Source organism: Sturnira hondurensis, unplaced genomic scaffold, assembly GCF_014824575.4.
Source record: "Sturnira hondurensis isolate 20B ecotype Veracruz unplaced genomic scaffold, ASM1482457v3 Scaffold0001872, whole genome shotgun sequence".
Taxonomy (NCBI): Eukaryota; Metazoa; Chordata; class Mammalia; order Chiroptera; family Phyllostomidae; genus Sturnira; species Sturnira hondurensis.
Genome location: NW_028074503.1, coordinates 10,009,628 through 10,029,337, shown reverse-complemented (window position 1 = coordinate 10,029,337; position 19,710 = coordinate 10,009,628). Strand labels below are relative to the sequence as shown.

The window sequence follows — 19,710 nt, the reverse complement described above, 5'->3', positions numbered from 1 at the left end:
GTGATTTTGTGTTTTATACCTTTTAGAATCCCTGTTAGACAAAATTCTTCTTTGCCTAGCTCAGATCTCACCTTGTTCAAAAACCATCCTCAATTCTCTTAATTGGAATTAATTATTCTTTCGTTATTTCAGCAAAAATAGGTGTCTCTGATACAAGAAAAGTAATAATTTTGTTGAATTTAAATCTGATGGGAAAAGATCTAATTTAATTCTATAACTTACATGACATCTGGAATAGCTGGGAATTATTCAATTGATTTGTTACTTTATAGTGAACATTTACTAATAAAGTAATGATTATATTGCGAAATTCTATTATTGTCAAGATAAATGGATTATTCTGAGTTTTTTTTAAAGATTTTATTTATTTATCTTTAGAGGGGAAGGGAAGGAGAGAGGGAGAGAAACATCAATGTATGGTTGCCTCTTGTGAGTCCCCTGCTGGGAACTGGCCTGCAACCCAGGCATGTGCCCTGACTGGGAATCGAACCGCGATCGTGTGGATCACAGGCCTGTGCTCAATCCACTGAGCTACACCAGCCAGGGCAGGTTATTCTGAGTTTTAATTTACAAATGAACCTATGATCCTGTATTATACACATAATGATACAGATGGCATTCGCCTAGAAACACAATGGGGAAAATTTTTCTGAATGTGTGGCTGTGTATGGACTACTACGTACACCCAAGAGAAAAAACATTTTTCTCCTTTATTTAAAAAAAGATTTTATTTATTTGTTTTTAGAGAGTGGGGAAGGGAGAGAGAAAGAGAAGAAGAGAAACATCAATGTGTGAGGGAAACATCTATCGGCTGCCTTGTGCACATGTCCCAGTGGGGGACTGGCCCAAAAGCCAGGCCTATGCCCTGACTGGGAACTGAACCAGTGACCCTTCGCTTTGCAGGATAGCTACACTCAGCCAACTGAGCCACACCTGTCAGGGCAAAACATTTTTTTCTTATCACATATTTTTATATGGAAGAAATTTATAAAACATTATTACATGACTAATACATTGCAATCAGAAACATCTAATCCCAAAATGAATTTTTAAACATTTTCCTTATGAAACAAGTTTATAAATACTCCTTGTTTCTCTAAAGTCTTTCTTTCCCTTCACCTGATAAGACCTTTCTAAGAAAACCCATGTATTCGTTTAATAATGCTATGCCCTCAAGTAAACACACAGGGCCGGGGATATGACTCAAAACCCTACCTAAGTGCGATACCACTTTTATCTACTGGATAAAACAATACCCTAATCCTTAAACAGTGAAGTGAATATCTTGCTTTATATTTTGTTTGAGATGATGTTTTTAAAATATGCCAGTTTCAGAGACTTGAGTCATACATGAACGATACTGACAATGTTGGAATGATAGAAAAGTTCTTCCTCACTGATGATGTGGACAGAAAAAATGAAATGTTTCTGGTCTCATTCCCGTGGATCACATGGAGGAAGGCATCCGTCAGAGGTAGACTGCCAATCCTGGAAGCACCCTTAAATCTCTGCATAGCGATAGAGTTAGAAGAAGGAATTCACAGAGAATTTTTTATCCTTCTTGCATAGGGATTTACCCAAGTTTAAAATGTTAATCTGCCAGTTAAATGTTTACTACTATTTTATCCATAATTTCTCGAATAGAATATTTTTTAGTTTTAAACCCATCAGCATCTTACACTTAATTATTTACTAATTGTTTCAAAATTCTTAGAATGACTGACCTAATAGAATGGAAACTTCAAGAAATAGTAACGTCAGGACATGCCACAGGACTGAATGCATGAAGGATAAGCTATGTGGCTGGCTTCTGACCCTGGTGCCAGTGCTCTGGGGCTATCTTATGGATTTCACCAAATTGTGGAGTGATGAAATGTAGCAGAATCTTGGTTGTGAATAACTAAAATAAGGAATGACTATAATGACTGGCAATACATACAATTTAGAAATGATTAGGGACATGTAAATGATCTGGCATTATACTCTTTTCTTCATTCTACACTTAAACTTCACAAAGCCTATTTTATTTTATTTTATTTTTTGAGAAAAGTTTTCCTCCAAATAGGAAATAGCAAAGACCATGCAACAGGCCAAATGAGATCCCTTCCATGTCTGATGAAGTTGTAATATCAAAAGCTGCAGTGGCCGGAGGACCTGAACAATGAGTTCGAGTTTTGTACATCTGGCTGGCTGTGGTCCTTTACTGTCTCTAGTTCTAGATTTCTTTTCTGTGAAATGAGAGAATTGGGCAAGAGTATATGGGAGATGCCCCAACTTCTACAGTAGTTTTATTTACAAAGGAACAAAATGAAGAAACAAGCACTAAAATTCTTTCCAAAAGGAAAAATCCCTGAAAATAAGCTTATTTCATTATCTTATTAGTCATATTATTGTTACTAGTATATAATTTACATATTCTACAGAATTAAATAAAACTATCTCACTAGAATTTTTTCTTAAGGCAGCTTTTTGCATACTAAAAGAAGCAACCTGTGTGTGTGTGTTTCCATTTCGCTCATTCAATAGAAGTAGCCGTGTTAAAAGGAAAAACAGAACTTGGTAATGGACTTAAATATTTAGTTAATTATTCTTGCTAGGAACTCAAACCTCTTTTTTCAGAATTTTAAGTCTAGATATGAATTAGAACTCCTACTAAGACAAGAATTAAGTCTGTAAATTTAGACTTGATTCTTTCCCTACAAATTTAGAGCAAAGACCAACACTCAACAAATAGCAGCTTCTAAGTACATATTGTTGAATATATACATACTTCTAGAGGTGATTTGGGAGATGATATTGTTACCAAGAAAAAACTCTATGACTCAGGTCAATGATACTTATTAAACCATATTCTGCAGTAAGAATATGTAGAAGTAGCAAGAGTAGGGAAAAAATTCTCTGCGAAGGGGGAAAACTCTACTACTTTCCCTAAGAACTGTTTCTACTGTAGTGTTGTCATTTATATGTTTTGCTATACTAATTTACATTTAGTGATATAAATCAATAAAGTGCAACAAAAATTAATTCATATTGATTTATGTATATATGTCTGTATGCATGTCTATATGCATACAGTATTCATTCTCAGTGACACATTTAGCTGGCAAACTCTTTCCCTGGGTTATATTAAGTGTATTCTAAATATTTTATATCTTGAGAAACTGTTTGAAGAGACAAATGATTTTATTTTTCTATTGATAAATGCTTCATCTTCCTTTTCATTTTCCTTTCAGAAATGTACACTTTATTCATTTTCAATTAAACATATTTAATAGAGATAGTTTTCTAAAGGTACACATGACCGGTGACTGTGCACAAGGCTTCTTTTGCAACCTCCAAGGCCAAGGGCAACTTGGTGTACATGATGAGTTCTACAGGCCTGAAGACCTCTTAATACTCTCCTTATGAGTCATGTGCTATTTATCAGACAGTCTCAAAGGATGTGACACAATCTTCAAGTTTTTTGGCTTATTACTTAAAATCAGAAATAATTTTAAAAAGCTTGTAAGTGTTTAGCCATATTTACCTTTAAAAAAGATATAATCAAAGAATGCCATTAAATCCCAACAATTTGAATTTTGTTGACTGTTAAAGTGTTAAATATAGTACATTATACATCTCTGGTGGCTATGTTGGTGATTACAGGGTGCAAAGAATACGGACCATAAAGCACTTACTGTTGGGAGTAATGTATGTTACTATACCGTGTTACTCTGCGTCGAGGTGTCATCGGGGATGTGGAACCAATGGTTTGGCTTATGTGAATATCTGGACTCATCATTTGTGTCACTTGAATTTCTGGCCCTACTAAGATACCACCACTCATCACAGGGCCCGAACGACCATCAGTCACGCTGCTACTCCTCATGTCAGGCACACCAGGACTAGACAGTACCCTCTCAGCATAGATTACATTTTGTGTGTTGGCTAACTCTGCAGGTACACAAATATTCCCTTGGACGTCATAGACAGGCGTCATCACTGTTTCCGTCACTACAACACTGGGTGCAAGCTGCGGATCAAAAACAATCGTCGTGGGTTGCATACACTGATCAGTGCTAGTGTAAGTCTCAGTCACCACAATGTCCCCATGGACCATGGGTTCCGGCATCGCCATTTCTGCCTGGAATTCAGCCTCCGAGAGGGTCATTCCTGAAGATTCATTAGTGAAGTAATTAGGCCCGAGCAGAGGGAGGTGAGTACTGATAGGTATACAAGCTTGGTGTGAAGGAAATGGTTCAATTTCTGTGCCTAAGCAGATTTCAGCAAGAGTTCTAAATTTGGGGTCTAGGTTTTCCATGTAGCTTTCCTCTAAATCATCCACGATCCAGCTGCAACAACCAATCGAGCCCACAGGGGACCCTATTCCCTCATGGTCATAAATGAGCAAGCAGTCGTTTGCTGGCCGATCTTCATCTTCATCTGCATAAGCATGTGCTTTCTAAAATCAGAAGAAAAATGGGGAATTAGAAGTTTCTTTTCCCTTAAAATAATCAGAGCCTTAGAAGCATCTGATTTAAGAACATTTTATGGAATGAACCAAAAAAAAAAAAAACACTGATTCTTTGTCATCTTTCTAAATAACTGGAATTTTTTAAGGAGCTCACTGTGTATTAATGGTTCATAGAATTTGAATAAATGTGTATTTCTCTTATTTGAAAGCTGGTAAGTGATAATCTTTACATTTTATTCAGATTATGAATCAAAGATAGTGCGTTAACCTTTTGGATTTGTAGCCTTGTTTCTGAGGTGGTCTAGAAATGATAAAACATATTGAGTTATGTTTAAAATGCTAAGGAGAGACATTTGACCGATTTAGAATAAAAGCAAGTGTAAAGATGCTACTATCTCTGAGCTTCAGAGACATATCAGAATGTTCAGTGGAGTTTTATGTGGCCCGAGGGAAAAGCACTGGGATGTCTCTGGAGTTTGGTTAGTGGGAGGCAGATGCTAAGAGGCTATTCACTGTGATTTTCAAATTATTTTTTATGACAGACCCTTTATATGAAATCCTAGGCAGGAAGCCAACGAGCAGCATTGATGAAAGTGGCATATCTCTGTTTGAAAGGCTGGGTGGGAGCAGAGACCGGCTGTTGTCATCCCCTTTCTCTTACCTTCCATGGCCCTTGCTGGGTCCCACAAAGTCCCATAGGGCCTGCCCAACACCATGCGAATCATATAATGTGACCCCCTCTTTATTTAATAAATTTAAGGTAACCAAAGGCCCAGAGGGGGAGAATGGCATGCCCCGCACCTGGGTAACTATAGAATACAACTTCACATCCCACTATCCTTTTTATACTGCATCACGCTGCTTTCCCTGTGGCCTGTACCAGAGTCTAAATTCTACCGGTAGAAATGATTTTAGGTCTTGAAGTCAATTATTTATGAGACGGGGATTACCTTAAAACTCTGCTGTTTAACATTTTAAATGACAGCTAGGTGGAGGAGAATCCTCTAGCACGGAGTTAGCTGCCGAGGTGGGCAGTGCTGGTGCAAACAGTGACAGGAAAGCAACAGTGCCTTTGCTCCTCAGAGGCTTCTGGTGAAGGAGAGGCTGTGTCTCACGACCGCCGAAATCTGGGGCCATTTTTAAAGTGTAGAGCTGACAGGTTTGGGGAAGGATGACCTCGGAGCCCACTGAGAAAGGAGAATGCACTGTGCTTTTGTTTGTCCTATAAAGCACTAATTTTAACCATAGGAAAAAAAAATGCCTGGTGCAGTTTGACATGAATGGCAGAGTTCCTTAAAAATTCATGAGATTTTTATGAATGATTTGTTAAATTGCATTTCTATGACATTTCTAAGATACATATAGTTTGTTCCTGTTTGTGAAATGTGCATCATAGTATTGATCCTACATTTAAATAATAGATACTATTCATGCACGGCCTGCAATAGTATTTGTAACCACCAATTTTAAGATGTAGCTGGCAATTATAACAGCACTCTAAGCATTTTTTTTTTTGTTAAGAACAGTGGTGAAATTAATGCATCATTACATGGGAAGTAAGACAGGCTAATTGAAAGAAGAAATGAAATGGGCTGCTAAGTAAGTGAAATAAACATATTAAATAGGAATTCGCAAGAGCGTTTATTTACCCTTGATGCCGGGCCAATCCAATGTCCAAGGTGCTTTCAATTTGGAATATTGCTAGAGCCCTGATCCCTTCACTAACTGAGGAACACTTGGCGGATGGGGTCCTGGACAGAGGTTAGGACACCTGTGTTCTAGGCCCTGGTCTATCACCACGTTGTGCTGATGCTCTGTTCTTGAGTTACCACTGTCTCTCTTCCCTAATCTTGGCTTTTAATTTATTTTTTTCTCCTTTCTCTGGGAGGTACCTGCAGAGCAGGAAGAATATCACAGAGAAAGGACATAAATACGCACTTTTTTGTTCTTCTTTTGGATGTTGCTGCTCTCTGATTGCTATGGGAAATAAAGTGGGAAAACCATAGGAAACAGAAGCAGAAAAATGAAAAGAGGGAAGGGGAGAATGATGAGAGATGCTAGGCTCTCTCACAGTATTAAATGTGAAACGCTTCACCAAATTGGCTTCTGTACTTTTAAAGAGAAGTGACATATTTTGTATTGGGATAATGTTAAGAATAACTGAACTTTTCAGAAGAGCCCACTGCCATTGTTACTATTATTATTGTTCAGTCTCAAGACTATTCTGTGTGTAACGGTGCAGGGGAATTACCTCGGAGAAATAGCTGTCCAAGAACGCCATGTTCAGGCCGGTGTCTGCGTATTCCCTCTGGAGTCCCAGCATTGAGCCCCTCCTCCTCAGTGTTCCCACTGCTCCGCCAGCTGCCAGGCTAGCAGCTGTCCCCAGACCTGTGTTGAGTTCCACTCCTGACACGCCCCCTTCGACCGTTCCTCCTCCCGCGTAGGTGTTAGTGTAGATTTCTGTGAGGAGAGAGTGTGCACGCCACAACGTTTGAGTTGTCTGCATTGTTTATCCCAGTAAACCACTGCCAGCTGCTGTCCGCAGTGCACCACGACCACCACACAGCGGCAAGTAGGTCGTAGAACGCTACGCAAGGAGAGACTTGAATCACAGCCTCTGTCTCCAGGCTTGCTGATAAAAGCAAGTACAGAGGCTACCTGACTTGGCCTTTTCCCATTTTCGCAGACTTTGCTCCTAGACTTAAAGGTATAGAACTAGCCAGGAGGAGTGGGGCCTCTGTACCTGCACCAGTTCCTCCCAAAGCTGCCCCTGGCAAGCTCTTGGGGTCTGTCTGAGGTCTGCACCCATTCTACAAAACTTCCAGTTATGTGTTTGTGGAAACTGGAACTCATTCACCCTGGTGCTGGATGGAGAGCTGGTTTCATAGGAGCGTTAAGTCTCCTTAGGCTCCAAAGAGTCAGGTTTGGGATACTAAGGAAGCGTTTTGGAGAAACCCCCTGTCTGCTCTAGAATTGGGCGATTTCTCTACTTTGTTCAATCCTTGTCTGGTAGCTGGGTATTCTTCGGTAGTGTTAGGTGTGCATGGGCCTGGTAGGTTAGGAGGGTATAGACTGGTAAGGCGAATGCATGTATGGACCAGACATTATTGCATTGCATATTTTGTGATACACTCACATATACCTATCTCACATATATAACAAACATACATAATATATACTATACATAATATAGGTATGATACATATACATATGTATATATATTTATTTACTCTTCACAACAACACCTTGTAGTGGGTGCTATCATAAACTTAATTTTAACAATAAGAAAATCGAGGCCCAGAGAGGTTGTGTTTTGCCCAGGGACTTACCAGTAAGAGGCAGAGTTAGGAATCACACCCATGCATCTGGTTCTAAAGTTTACCCATGTTCATTGCTATACCATGACTTCACTGTCTGTAGCTGAAGATACAAAACTAAGGTGCCTAATTCTAACACGTAACTTACGCTCTCATATACTATCGCACAGGAAGATCAACAGACATGCTGTTTTTTTTAAAGGTACTTATACATGAGGTTTATCTGGTTGAATAATTTTGCAAATTAAAAAAAGCCCCAGATTTTGGTATTCACTGACCTGAGGAATCCATACGGTCCTGGGTATTAGAAGCTGTCACTGGTACACATATATTTGACACATCCTGAAAAAAGAAGATATTAAATATAAATGATTTATATAAGCATTTAAAATCGCCATCTTTTTATTTTTGTGTGCTGTATAATTGCCAAGACATGCTCAATTTCCATGGAAACCCCATGCTTCTCTGGAAAGGGATGGTGAACTCACCCTGTCCTCGGGGTGGGCCCCTTCTATTCTCCAAGACTGAATCACTCCTTCTCCCCCCTCGGGCACAGGAGCAAACCTGGTCCCCAGGCCTTCTGGCTGTCTTCGTTTGCAGCAGCATATGAGCAGCAACAGTGGTGCCACTGCCCAAGAAAGTGAAAAGGAAGGGTTAGCACATCATGCTCAATTTAGGAAGTCACTCAGCACATTATTTTTGGGAAAATGTGGTATTATATTTAGAACCAGAAGGATAAATACAAATGTAAGAAAGCATCGGTTTTTCCCTAGAAGCATCAGGTTTATCCATGTTTATAAATACAAAACCACCAAATCACAGAGACTTTTAGAACTGGAATGAATGGAGTTTAAGGTCATGTAATCTGGGTTCTTGACTGACAGGTTGGGAAAGTAAGGTCCTCTCTTTCCTCTAGTCCAAGCTTTCTGAACTGGTTGGTGGCAGAGCCAGAATCCAAATCAAATTTTATGATTCCTAGTTCCTCATAAACACATGCTCATTTACATACACATATTAATTCACATAAAATCATCTGTGTATGTATATGTAAGCCTATATGTATGTGTGTACACACATGAATAACTACATATTTACCTCCATGGACATGTGTCTATGTGAGGTACCTGAATATATGTATATGGGTATACATAGACCATCTCTGTCGACATTGATATATTTGCTATACCCACAAGGAAACATATATACAAATTCATGTGACCAAAACCATATATACACATATAAGTTAAACACATGATTAATACACATTTACAAGGGAATTGGGTGCAGGATTCAGTGGCTGAACCTAGAAATAGAAACTTTCTTCCATCCTTCTTATATTTACACTTAAAAGGAATCAACCAAATATTACCCTTAAGCTTAAGGGAGCTATTTCTATATATTGAGACTTTGTCTATAAAATATAATGGAATAATTCACCTCAATTCTATACTTTAGTTCATAAATACAGACACGTTTTCTGAGATTGTAGGATACAGCCAGTTTAGTTCTTTGGGTCCACTTTAGTTGCTTTTAATAGTTTTCTAATTTCCTAGCATAACATGCATTTCAGCAAATGGGTTAATTAGAAACACAGAAAAATTATCAAAGCTGCTAAATTAAAAGAGTTAATTTTACAGTTTTATCATCTGCACCATGAAGAGTGAACGAACGACCAAATTCTACATTTCCAGAAGGTCTTCTACATTTCTATAAGGTCTTCTAGATTTGGGGTCCTCCAGCAGCTGTTTCACCCACACTAAATGTCTGTGAATGTAGTTGTGTGCAGGGTCATGCACCATGATGGGCATGAGCTCTGTCCAACAAAGGCATTTTCTAATTAAGAAAACAAATAGCACACACCAAACACAGTTACTATATGTGTAATCTCATTTGGAGTTAACATCAAAAGTCTTCATCTGAGGCCTTTTTGGTTAGCACCCCTGCCCCTCACATCACTTTGCCCCTCCCTCTCCATGATTGACCCTGGGCTTCTCCATGGAGGACAAGTGAATTCGTCTTCAAATGCTTTCCCTTCCTATGCTATAACCAGCTTCACAACTCTTGTGCTTTCTTTGCCTGGTTCAGGAAGAGTCGTGAAAATTTTAGTGCTAATCTCCTGGAAATGGCAGCTGATCTTGGATTTCAATCCCTAAATTGCCCTTAGCTTCACCAGAGGGCTTAAACATGGTGAAATTTAGGCCTCATTTTGAATATCACTGTTTGGGCATGAGTGATTTTGAAAGACTTCCAAGTAATTCTAATGTGCAGCTAAGGTTAAGAGCTACTGGTTTACAGGTAAGCGCACACCTCTGTTCAGTGACTGTCGAGTCAGGTCCTGGGAATATGTCTCTAACATCATTATGAGACTCATTCATAGCCTTGAAAACTCAGATCATTTTAAGAAAGAAAGTCTGCCCCCAAATCAGTTGTTATTTTTTAATACATCAAAAATGATAATGCTTTAGCTTGTGTTCATCCATTAAAACATATTAATATCATAGTTTGAAGAATTTAGTCATCTTTAATTTTAGAATCCAATTTTTGATCTCCACAAAATCTAAGTGTTGCAAGGGCCACTTAAAATATGTGAAGAATTTCTCCTGTAAAGATCTAGATGTTTTAAAAATGGCATAGGTAGAGGAGAACCCTTTTTGAAACTTTTGCTTAGTGACTTCGCCATTTCTGTGGCATGGTCCTAGTTTAGATGCTCATCCAGAGCCCAGAGCTCACTCTCTTCTCTCATCTCTTCTCCTTGCTTCTTATGACACCAGAGTGATCAGGCCCCCTGAGTTTACAAGTCGTCACTGACTCTCATTGCCTGTAGACGGAAGCCCAGAAGGTTGGGCAAATCCTGAATGTTCCTGCAGGATGGCTCCCAGCCTGCCCTTTCAGCCTCTCTGCTTCCTGAGTGTGCTGTACCCTTCCATCCCTCCCTGTTTATGTTGTATTACTCCTCTGGCCTGGATTCAGTTCAGGTCCTGCCCTGCAACCCCCAACACACACCATCCTCCTTCTAAGAAAATCCTCTGCTTTTTAGGGCCTGGCTCAAAGCCACTCCCACCAGAAAGACTTCCCCAGCCTTCCCACTTGGATTACTTCTGCCTCTCTACTCTTAAAGCATTCTGCTGAAATGTTCACTCTAAGATATACTTTATGCTCTGCTATATTATACTTAGGATTTGCATGTATTTCCCATCTTTATCTCCCAAATTTTAGAACTTTTAAGTTACCATTATGGAACAAGTATGTGCCCTAATCACTCACTCCCATTGTTTATTTCCATAGTTCTGCAAAAATTGCCTGAGATACCAAAATGAAATGGCCAAGTGAACCTAACCTCCTAGTAAGCTTGGTTACGCTCTTATTTTGGAGAACTGTTGAAAGAAGGACTTAACCCAGTACTTACAAAGCAGTAGTAACAGGCCCAGAATGATCATGCCAATCGCTGCTGGTCCGAGACCAACATTTGAAACCTTAATTCGGTCTTCAGGGACAGGCCCATATATGTCACTGATAGCTGAGGTGCCGTCCCCAGTGGAGATGGCTGGGGTACTAGAATGCAAGCACATGTGGTTGTCGTCACAGTCGCAGGCAACTAACTTGACTGTCTGCGGAAATTCACACTCCCTGTTGTAGCTGTCCTTCACCAGGATTGGGATTTGGTAAGTATCAGCAAATAAAGGCTGCTCAGCCGTCAGGATTGCAGAGGTAGCTGAAAGGGAAGAGAAAAAAGAGAAAGTGAAATGACTTGGGGGCCACCCTTCCTAATACTCCAGACTAACTTAGGGCCTTACTAATAGAGCTCTCTGTATTTATTTATAAAAAAGAAACATTTATAATGAATGTTCAAGACTTTTTTCTGCTGGATTGTTATTTCTACAAAGGCTGAACCTTTCTTTCTAGAGCAATTCATGGTTTATGATATGAACTCAATAAATATTTGTCCAATGAATGAAGAGTACTGAGCTGAAAGGAAATATTGGAAGTCTTCTATCTAGGGTTACAATTTACAAATATCCTCCCTAGGATTTTGTCTATCTCTTAATTCAAAAGTGCAGCCCTTTCATTTAAAATTATTTCAATAACTATTATTTTCCTAATTCTTTGTGCTGTTATTGCCCATTGATTTTTAAAAATATTTTATTTATTTATTTACTTTAGAGAGAGGGGACAGGAAGGAGGAAGAGTGGGAGAGAAACATCAATGTGTGGTTGCCTCTCATGTGTCCCCTACTGGGGACCTGGCCTGCAACCCAGGCATGTGCCCTGACTGGGAATCGAACCCGTGACCTTTTGCTTCACAGTCCCGCGCTCAATTCACTGAGCTACACCAGTCAGGGCCCATTGATTTTTTTATAGAAACTATTGCTTAAACATTGGTTGAAATTTATTTATCTGCACAAGTAAGTTTAAAGGTGATTAAGTTTAACACCTAAATCATGAGTAGTGATGGATTAATCCATAATGCTCAGTAATAATAATAATAATAATTTATTACTTTTAGTTATATGGTAAACCAGCTAATTCTATCAAAATGTAACCTGGGCACAAAGTAAGAATCAACTAAAGCAAGAATCAAATCAAATCAAGCAATCAAAGTAAGAATACAAAACATAACTTGGGCACAAGATGTTATGTGAAAGTTTAGTCTGTTCTTCAACATCAACAGTGAAACAGGGCTCTAAGAATATTATCTCAAGTGTCATTATATATATTTATATATTTCTTATTAAGTCTATAATATCACTTGAATATGTCAACCAACCTCCATGTCAAACATTTTTCTTATATTTTTTACTTACAATATTTAGGATCTGAATGAAGAAAAAGTGGCTAGCAATTATTATTTAAGAATGAGCTATTGGACTTTACAGGAAAAGGTGAATTCACAATTGTCTTGATTTTAATAGAATTGCATTAATGTACTTAGTTTTTTAACAATTATATTTTATTGACTATGCTATTACAGTTGTCCTGATTTTTCCCCCGTTGTCCCGCTCCACCCAGCACCTCCTATTCCATTAGGCAATCTCCCCACCATTGTTTATGTCCATGGGTCATGCCTGTAAGTTCTTTGGCTACTCCATTTTCTACACTGTAGTTTACATGCCTGTGGCTATTCTGTATGTAACTATCTATTTGTACCACTTAACCACCTCAAAAAATAATACAGTGGTTTTGTGGAAAAGAGCTAAAGTGTTTTATGGTGAAATCATTTCTTTCTTTGACTAAGTCTTTAGTGGAGGCATTATCTTATGGTTTCTCCTTGTGAATCGAGAAGTTTAGTGGCCTTAGAAAGGTGGGAAGTATTTCCTCTCACCCTAGTTGTGCAGTATGACCCTCATTTCTCCCCCAAGACCCCCGAAATCTTTCTTATTTCCCAAATGAATGTGAGATTAGGGAGCTGTCTCAGCCCAAATGAGGTCTTTTCACAGTATTTTACTATCTAATATACATTTAACATTTCAGAAAAGAGAACTTGAAATATATTAAATATTCTGTGAATATTTAATATGAAATGTGCATTATATGAAATATATAAAATTTACTCCCAGTTTTTATCAATGCCTTCAGTTTTATATAGCAATAGCATAAACACACATGTGCTCTGGGATCTTTGTACTTTACATACATTGGTTTATGTATTCCTTTGTATCTAAGTGCTTCACATAACTAATTTTAATGAGGTATAGTATTACATCTTAATGATATGTACCATGGTTGGCCTAACCATTCATTTAATATTGCACAATTTGGCTTTCAATTTTTACCCTTAAAAATAAGTCTGAGCTCCTATCTCTTTACAAAAACAATTTCATTGATCTCATGTTCTTCTAAGTAAGTAGAAGATGTATGTGTGTAAATCCAAAGCATACCTGAGTTTCAGAGACAGTTAAGTGACTTGCCGGAAATAACTTAAGATAGGGAATTGTGACATCTGGTGAGTTTGTCAAGGGTTCTGTTTATTTTGAACTGATCAAATATTTGTGTAACACCCCACCTATATAAAATGATGGATAAACTGATATTTATATACTACTCTTTGTAACTACAGTATTGCTAGAACATTTCTACTTTTATTTCAGTTCAAAAATTTTGCAAATAGCCTAAATACGTATATGAAAAATTATCTTCATTTAATGTGAATACAGCAAGGATCATGGAAATAGGGATAGAAAAACTACATGACTTGACTAATTATTTGGTAATTGTTTTTGCTTTGTGGTCTTTAAAGTACGAGCCCATTTGCACTCCACTTACCATTTATTGACCTGATATCCCATAAGTCAGCTGTCCCTGGTGGCTGATCAACAACACAGAAGGTAAAAGGAGACCCGTATGAATGGTGGTTGATGTCTCTCGCAGATATAAGGATAGATGGAGAGGCTATGCAGATGGAGTCACTTTCAGCAAAAATGACTGGGCAGTAATCGCTGTCATTAGGAACTTCGATACATATGGTTCCTGTAGCTGTTTTCCCAGAGCCATCTGAAATGGCAAAGCATTACGGGTGTTGGGGTAAATGGTATCAGGGAGAAATTTCTTTATCCACTGATGGTGCCACCACAGACAGGAGTGGCCTGATGGCTTCCGAGATGGTTCGTAATAGGTTCCTGCCTAGCTCAGCAACCTCAAGCCACTCTTGCCTTGGCCCACAACCTTCCAGATATCAACCTTCCAGACACACTGGCTTCTTTTTAAACAAGTTTCTTCCCAGCTCAAGACTCTTTCTCATCCTATTCACCCTTCCTAAAATGTTTTCCACCCCAATTTCATTCTGCTAACTCCACACATCCCCAAATGCAAAATTTAATGTCCTTCCTCAGAGAAGGTCTATGGCTTCCCATTCCCACCCTGTCCCCGTGAGTGAGACCCCTAGACCAAGCTCAGAACCTTCCATTTCAGGATGCTTATTGGTTCCTGTGTTGTTGAAATAGCCACACTTGAAATTAAATAATTGTATGTATTTATTCTTTCTACTTTGATTGTCTATTTTAATTCCATCCATGAGATGCCATTTCTCTCTGAAAAGACACTTATGAAAACAAATATCAAAATATTCGATTGTTTCCCCTAACCTCTTTGCAACAAATTTTGGGTGAGTATAGTTTATTGGAAAGGGCAAAGGACTAAGAAATAGTGGAGTGGGTTTTAGTCCACTTTTCTACTTTATGTTCTGTTACAATGAATAAATAATTATTTTGTTTTTGACTTGCAAGGGGTCTTCATTTTTAAAATTTCTTATTTTTTTAAAATACTTATTTCTTTATTTTAGAGAGATAGGGAAGAGAGGGAGAAAGAGAGGGAGTGAAACATCAGTGTAAGGTTGCCCCTAGCACACCACATACTGGGGATATGGCCGGCAACCCAGGCATGTGCCCTGATTGGGAATCAAACTGGCGATGCTTTGGTTCTCAAGCCTGCGCTCCATCCACTGAGCTACAGCAGGCAGGGCGAGGGTCTTCATTTTATCATTTGTAAACTAGAACATTGTCATGTCTTCAGTATTTAACTAGGACATTTTTGGAGAAATTAATAAACTGCTTTAAAGGTGACTTTTGCATACTTAAATGGTAGAGCCATTTAGCTAATCAAATGCCAATAAACGGGAAGCCCATCCACATCCTGCCCGGTTTTGTACAGTGTGCTCTTGCTATCCGATTAAGCACTGGACTTTCTAGGTTTGGGCTCTCATGAGACGGACAGCAGATTATCCCATAGATTGCTTCCTGTGCCATTCCCTGATCCTCCACGAGGAGATACCACCTCACACCTGTCAGAATGCCTGTCATCAACACATCAAAAAACAAGCATTGGTGAGGATGCGAAGAAAAGGGAGACGTGATTTCTTCTATAATCTTATGCTGCCCATTCATTTTTCTGTTTGCTACTTTCTGTCAGGTATGTACTTGATGCAAACCTACACTACCTATCTTCTATTAGTTATGTATCTGGGACGTTTATTTCCCTTCTTTCCCGGTTGCTGACCTTTTGTCTGTTCTTTTGTTCTGTAGTAACTGGTTTCCTGGGCAGTGCTGCAGAGAATCATTAACTATTGATAAACAAATGTCTGTTGCTACTTACCAAGAGAAAGGCCTACTCAGTTTTCCCATGTGAAAAGCAGCTTAGTTAGGAGCTAATTCAGTGCATCTGTGCTTATGACTTTTAATTTGGATCTTTTGTTTGGAATAACATCATGTTTCTTACTTCTTAACATCTTACTTTGGACAACATATCTAATTGAGCAGCATTCACACAGGCCTCTCGATGCAGCACAATTTTAGTGACTCTAAAATATCTCTACTCTTTGGGACACTGCCTTTCCTGCAGGCCATCCCCAGATGACCTCTGGGCTCATCTTGTAGCACTTTAGGTAAACATTCCTAACATACTCTGCAGGTTGGCTCAACCATCTCAGGAGGTAAGGCCATTAACAGAAAATGAATTTTATTGATATATTTTAAAGCTTAAGCTTTACACTATGAGTCACATACAATTCTTTTTTAGAAGTAGCTGAAATATATGATGACAAATGTAAATTATACTTATGAGTGACCTGAATCCAGTTCTTAGTCTAAGGTATTTGGAACTCTCTGTTGGACTTGCAGATACCACTGAATGATGTTTTATTTGACTTAATCTACTATCAATATTAAAATATTTATATTTGATACGATAATAATTTTGCTAAAATATTAAAAATACATTTTCTTACCATCTACAGCCAAGACCTCTGCTTTGTATATCCCATTGGTAATATATTTTGACTTCTTATCAAATTCCCTAGAAAATTGTATCTCACCAGTCCTTGAGTCAACTTTTAACCAGCTGCCGGCATCATGTCCTATGATATACCTGTTTTTAAATAAATAAATTCATCATTTGCTTCTGTGAAAGTTAATAATTTTAGTCATATACAATGTGTTGAACTTATATATGGTGTCGCATGCTCTACAGTAATAATTGCTTTGGATTATAAAATGTATATGTATAATACAATTCTAGTATTGAACATACTAATGTACAGGTTCACAACAGAGTTTTAAAGTTTCATAATATTTACTCATCTAGCTCTTTATAAAATAAAGTGTATAGTAAAATGTTAATAAAATGGATAAGTCTACTTCAGGTCTGTTCATTAAATCATAGCAATATCAAGGGAATAGACTTTATTCATTTCACATGGATGTACTCAGTTGTTCCTGAGTTTTATGTGTATTGGTTTGAGAGCACCTCATTTCAGGGGTTGTGGTGTCAACCCTTTCAGGGGTTGTGGTGTCATCCATTCCATTTGTGTATATGGGTTTCGTGACATAAATGGTTTCAAAGTGCTTGGGTGAAGGTCTTGTGCCTGTACCAGGCATGATTTTAAGTGGCTAAGGCACTTATCTGACATGTCCTTTTCCTCTATTCCATGTTGACAGACTTCATCATTTTTGTTGTCTGTGAACTTGTTAGTCGATTAAGTAGTCAGAATTGTTACTATTAAAACAATTTATATGTCAATACACCCTTCACTCCAAAAATATTGAGCATAAGAAGAGAGACAAGGAAAGGATATATGGAATACTTGTATGTTTCATCATAGTTATTTTCCAGAATACCTTATATAGGTCTAATTCACGTATAATTGGTATACCTAGGTCCCATAATTCTTCTTTTTCTATTTTGGTAGTTCTGACTCTCTACATTATCTTTAGCTTCATCTATTATTCTTTTTTTTCCTTCAGGTAAGTAGAAGGTTGAAATTAGCCCTAAAACTATAAATAACACCGGTTTTAAAACAACAAGCAGTGACTCATCTTTTATGATGCTGTGTAGTTTACAACACAGCTTTATCAGCCCAGGTCTGGGGTGGTATAATTGACCACAAGAGACCTCGCAGAGTAATCAAAGGTGACTCTGATCTTCCAATTGCCCCCTTGGATGCAACTACTCTTAGAACCAGTTGGAGCTCTTACAGCCTTTAAAACACTATTAATATTCTAAGAAAATGTCAATAGAAGACCTCATAGTCTTCTATAACAGGAACAGATGAGCAGGAAAAGCAACCCCCCCCCAAAATATTTCAACCCACACACACTAGCACGTGCTCCATGAATTAGCACTGGGCAGAGCCATGCTTTATCACTCAGATAAAGGGTTTGCAGTACCTGACATTTGTTGCAGGGTTTCCTGTGTCCAAATCTACAGCTGTGTATGTGCCAAGTATGTAATTCATTAAGGAATCTCTTCTTACTCCTTCTCGCACGCGGAAAGTCATCGAATTTGGATCAAATTTTGGCCCTTCCTTCACATTAATAACCTGAATTCTTACAGGGGTTGAATGCATTCGGAATTGAGAGGCAACTGAGGGGTGAAATTCAGCTTGGTTTTTAACTCCAATACCAAGGTGAACATTAGGCATTTGTTCATAATCCAGCATCTGAAATGACAGAAAGTGAAAAACTCTGAAGTGCAAAAGAACTTTCTTTTGACAGGCCAAGAAGTCATGATAAGAACATAACACACCAGAATAAAGTTCAGCAGCTATGAAATTCAGATTTTAAATTGATAAAAAATTTATTTAGTACAGCATGAAGTATTTCAGACATGTTCATGACTTTATCTTTTAGCATAATGAGGCATATAGGTAATTCAGGCCTGTGGTTTTAAGTTGGACTCAAATTTTCAGTTTTGCACTTATATAAAAACCCTGGAATGCAAAATAATCTTTCTTCCAAAATAAGGTATTTATAAAAAGTAAAAAAAAATAAATAAACTTAGAATGAAATAAAAAAAATATCTGCAACCAGTGAACGAATATATAGGCCTTGGTTTCCTTTGTAGAATTACATCTGAGAATTTCTGAAAGTAAATCAGCAAAATAAAAGAACCAATATATGTATGATGTAATTGAACATGAAACATTGAGAAAAATATGGTGTAAGTGACTTCTAAAGGAGACTTTATGATTATTGTAGTCAGCCCTAAACTATGATGTAGTTGTGCTGGACAATTACGATGGACAAGAAGATTCCTTCATAGGGCACGTTTAAGTAAATAAATACCATACCCAGAGAAAAGTGCCCTTTGAAATGGGTTCCCTGGATAAAAGACGAATAAGATCTTTTGATCCAGAATGATTGATGTGGTACCATGAAAAGGTACAGGGGAAAAAGCAGTTATAAGAAAGGGAGGACTGAGCAACACCTGTTTAGGAGTTTCTGTAAGCTAGTATAAGCATCATTTGCAACACATAGACCAAAAACAGAGGTCAAGCTATCTGGGCCATCGCAAGACCCTGAGGTAAATCTCGGCTCTTCATGGAAGTTCTGGGGCATCATGGGTGCTTTCTTAGGTTTAAGTTAAATTCTTCACAAGGGTTGGCTCAACATGCCTCACTTCAATATTAGCTAAAACCCCCGAGGCTTGGGATTTTGATTGCTTTTGTACATCTCTTCCCCTCCCTGGTCCACATAAGACCTAGCTCAGAGCTGAATATGAATTGCGCACTGAAAAATAGATTTTTAACTGAAAGAGATTCCTCTTCTACAACCCAATTTTCATTTTCTGGAATTTTGTGCTACCTTTAAATAAATGAAAAATCTGAAAAATGTGATTTTTTTTTGTCAGAGTAGTTCCCTCCCTACTAAATAGAGTGTGGTGAAATATATTAATGTGAAGTTGTGTCAATTATAGACATTCACAGAATGTGCACACAGGGAAGATGAAACGCAGATCAAGTCAGCAAGTCCTCATTCACTCTTTGCTACTGGGGCCTTTTATCTGGGGTCTGGGTTGTACAAAGAGCAATAAAACACCTGTTGACTGCTGAGTCTCTGCTTGGAGCTAGAACAGGCTGGGAAAACTCAGTTCCTGCAGGTTAAGGCATGACTGAACAATCACGTACAAAGGATGTGCAGGTACGTGTTAGAAAAGTGAGGGGGGTCAACCTTCA

At 38.2% G+C, this 19,710-nt stretch overlaps 1 protein-coding gene across 1 annotated transcript in view; it reads right to left on the bottom strand.

Moving 5' to 3' along the window:
* Window positions 1-3,574: 3,574 nt before the first annotated feature.
* Window positions 3,575-19,710, bottom strand: part of DSG4 (desmoglein 4) — a 35,455-nt gene continuing 19,319 nt past the window's right edge. Inside the window, 8 exon segments of the mRNA XM_037036506.1 lie at window positions 3,575-4,441; window positions 6,705-6,913; window positions 8,049-8,112; window positions 8,259-8,398; window positions 11,177-11,482; window positions 14,031-14,258; window positions 16,486-16,625; window positions 17,924-18,195. Coding sequence (XP_036892401.1) covers window positions 3,674-4,441; window positions 6,705-6,913; window positions 8,049-8,112; window positions 8,259-8,398; window positions 11,177-11,482; window positions 14,031-14,258; window positions 16,486-16,625; window positions 17,924-18,195 — 2,127 coding nt within the window. The 3' untranslated portion in view covers window positions 3,575-3,673.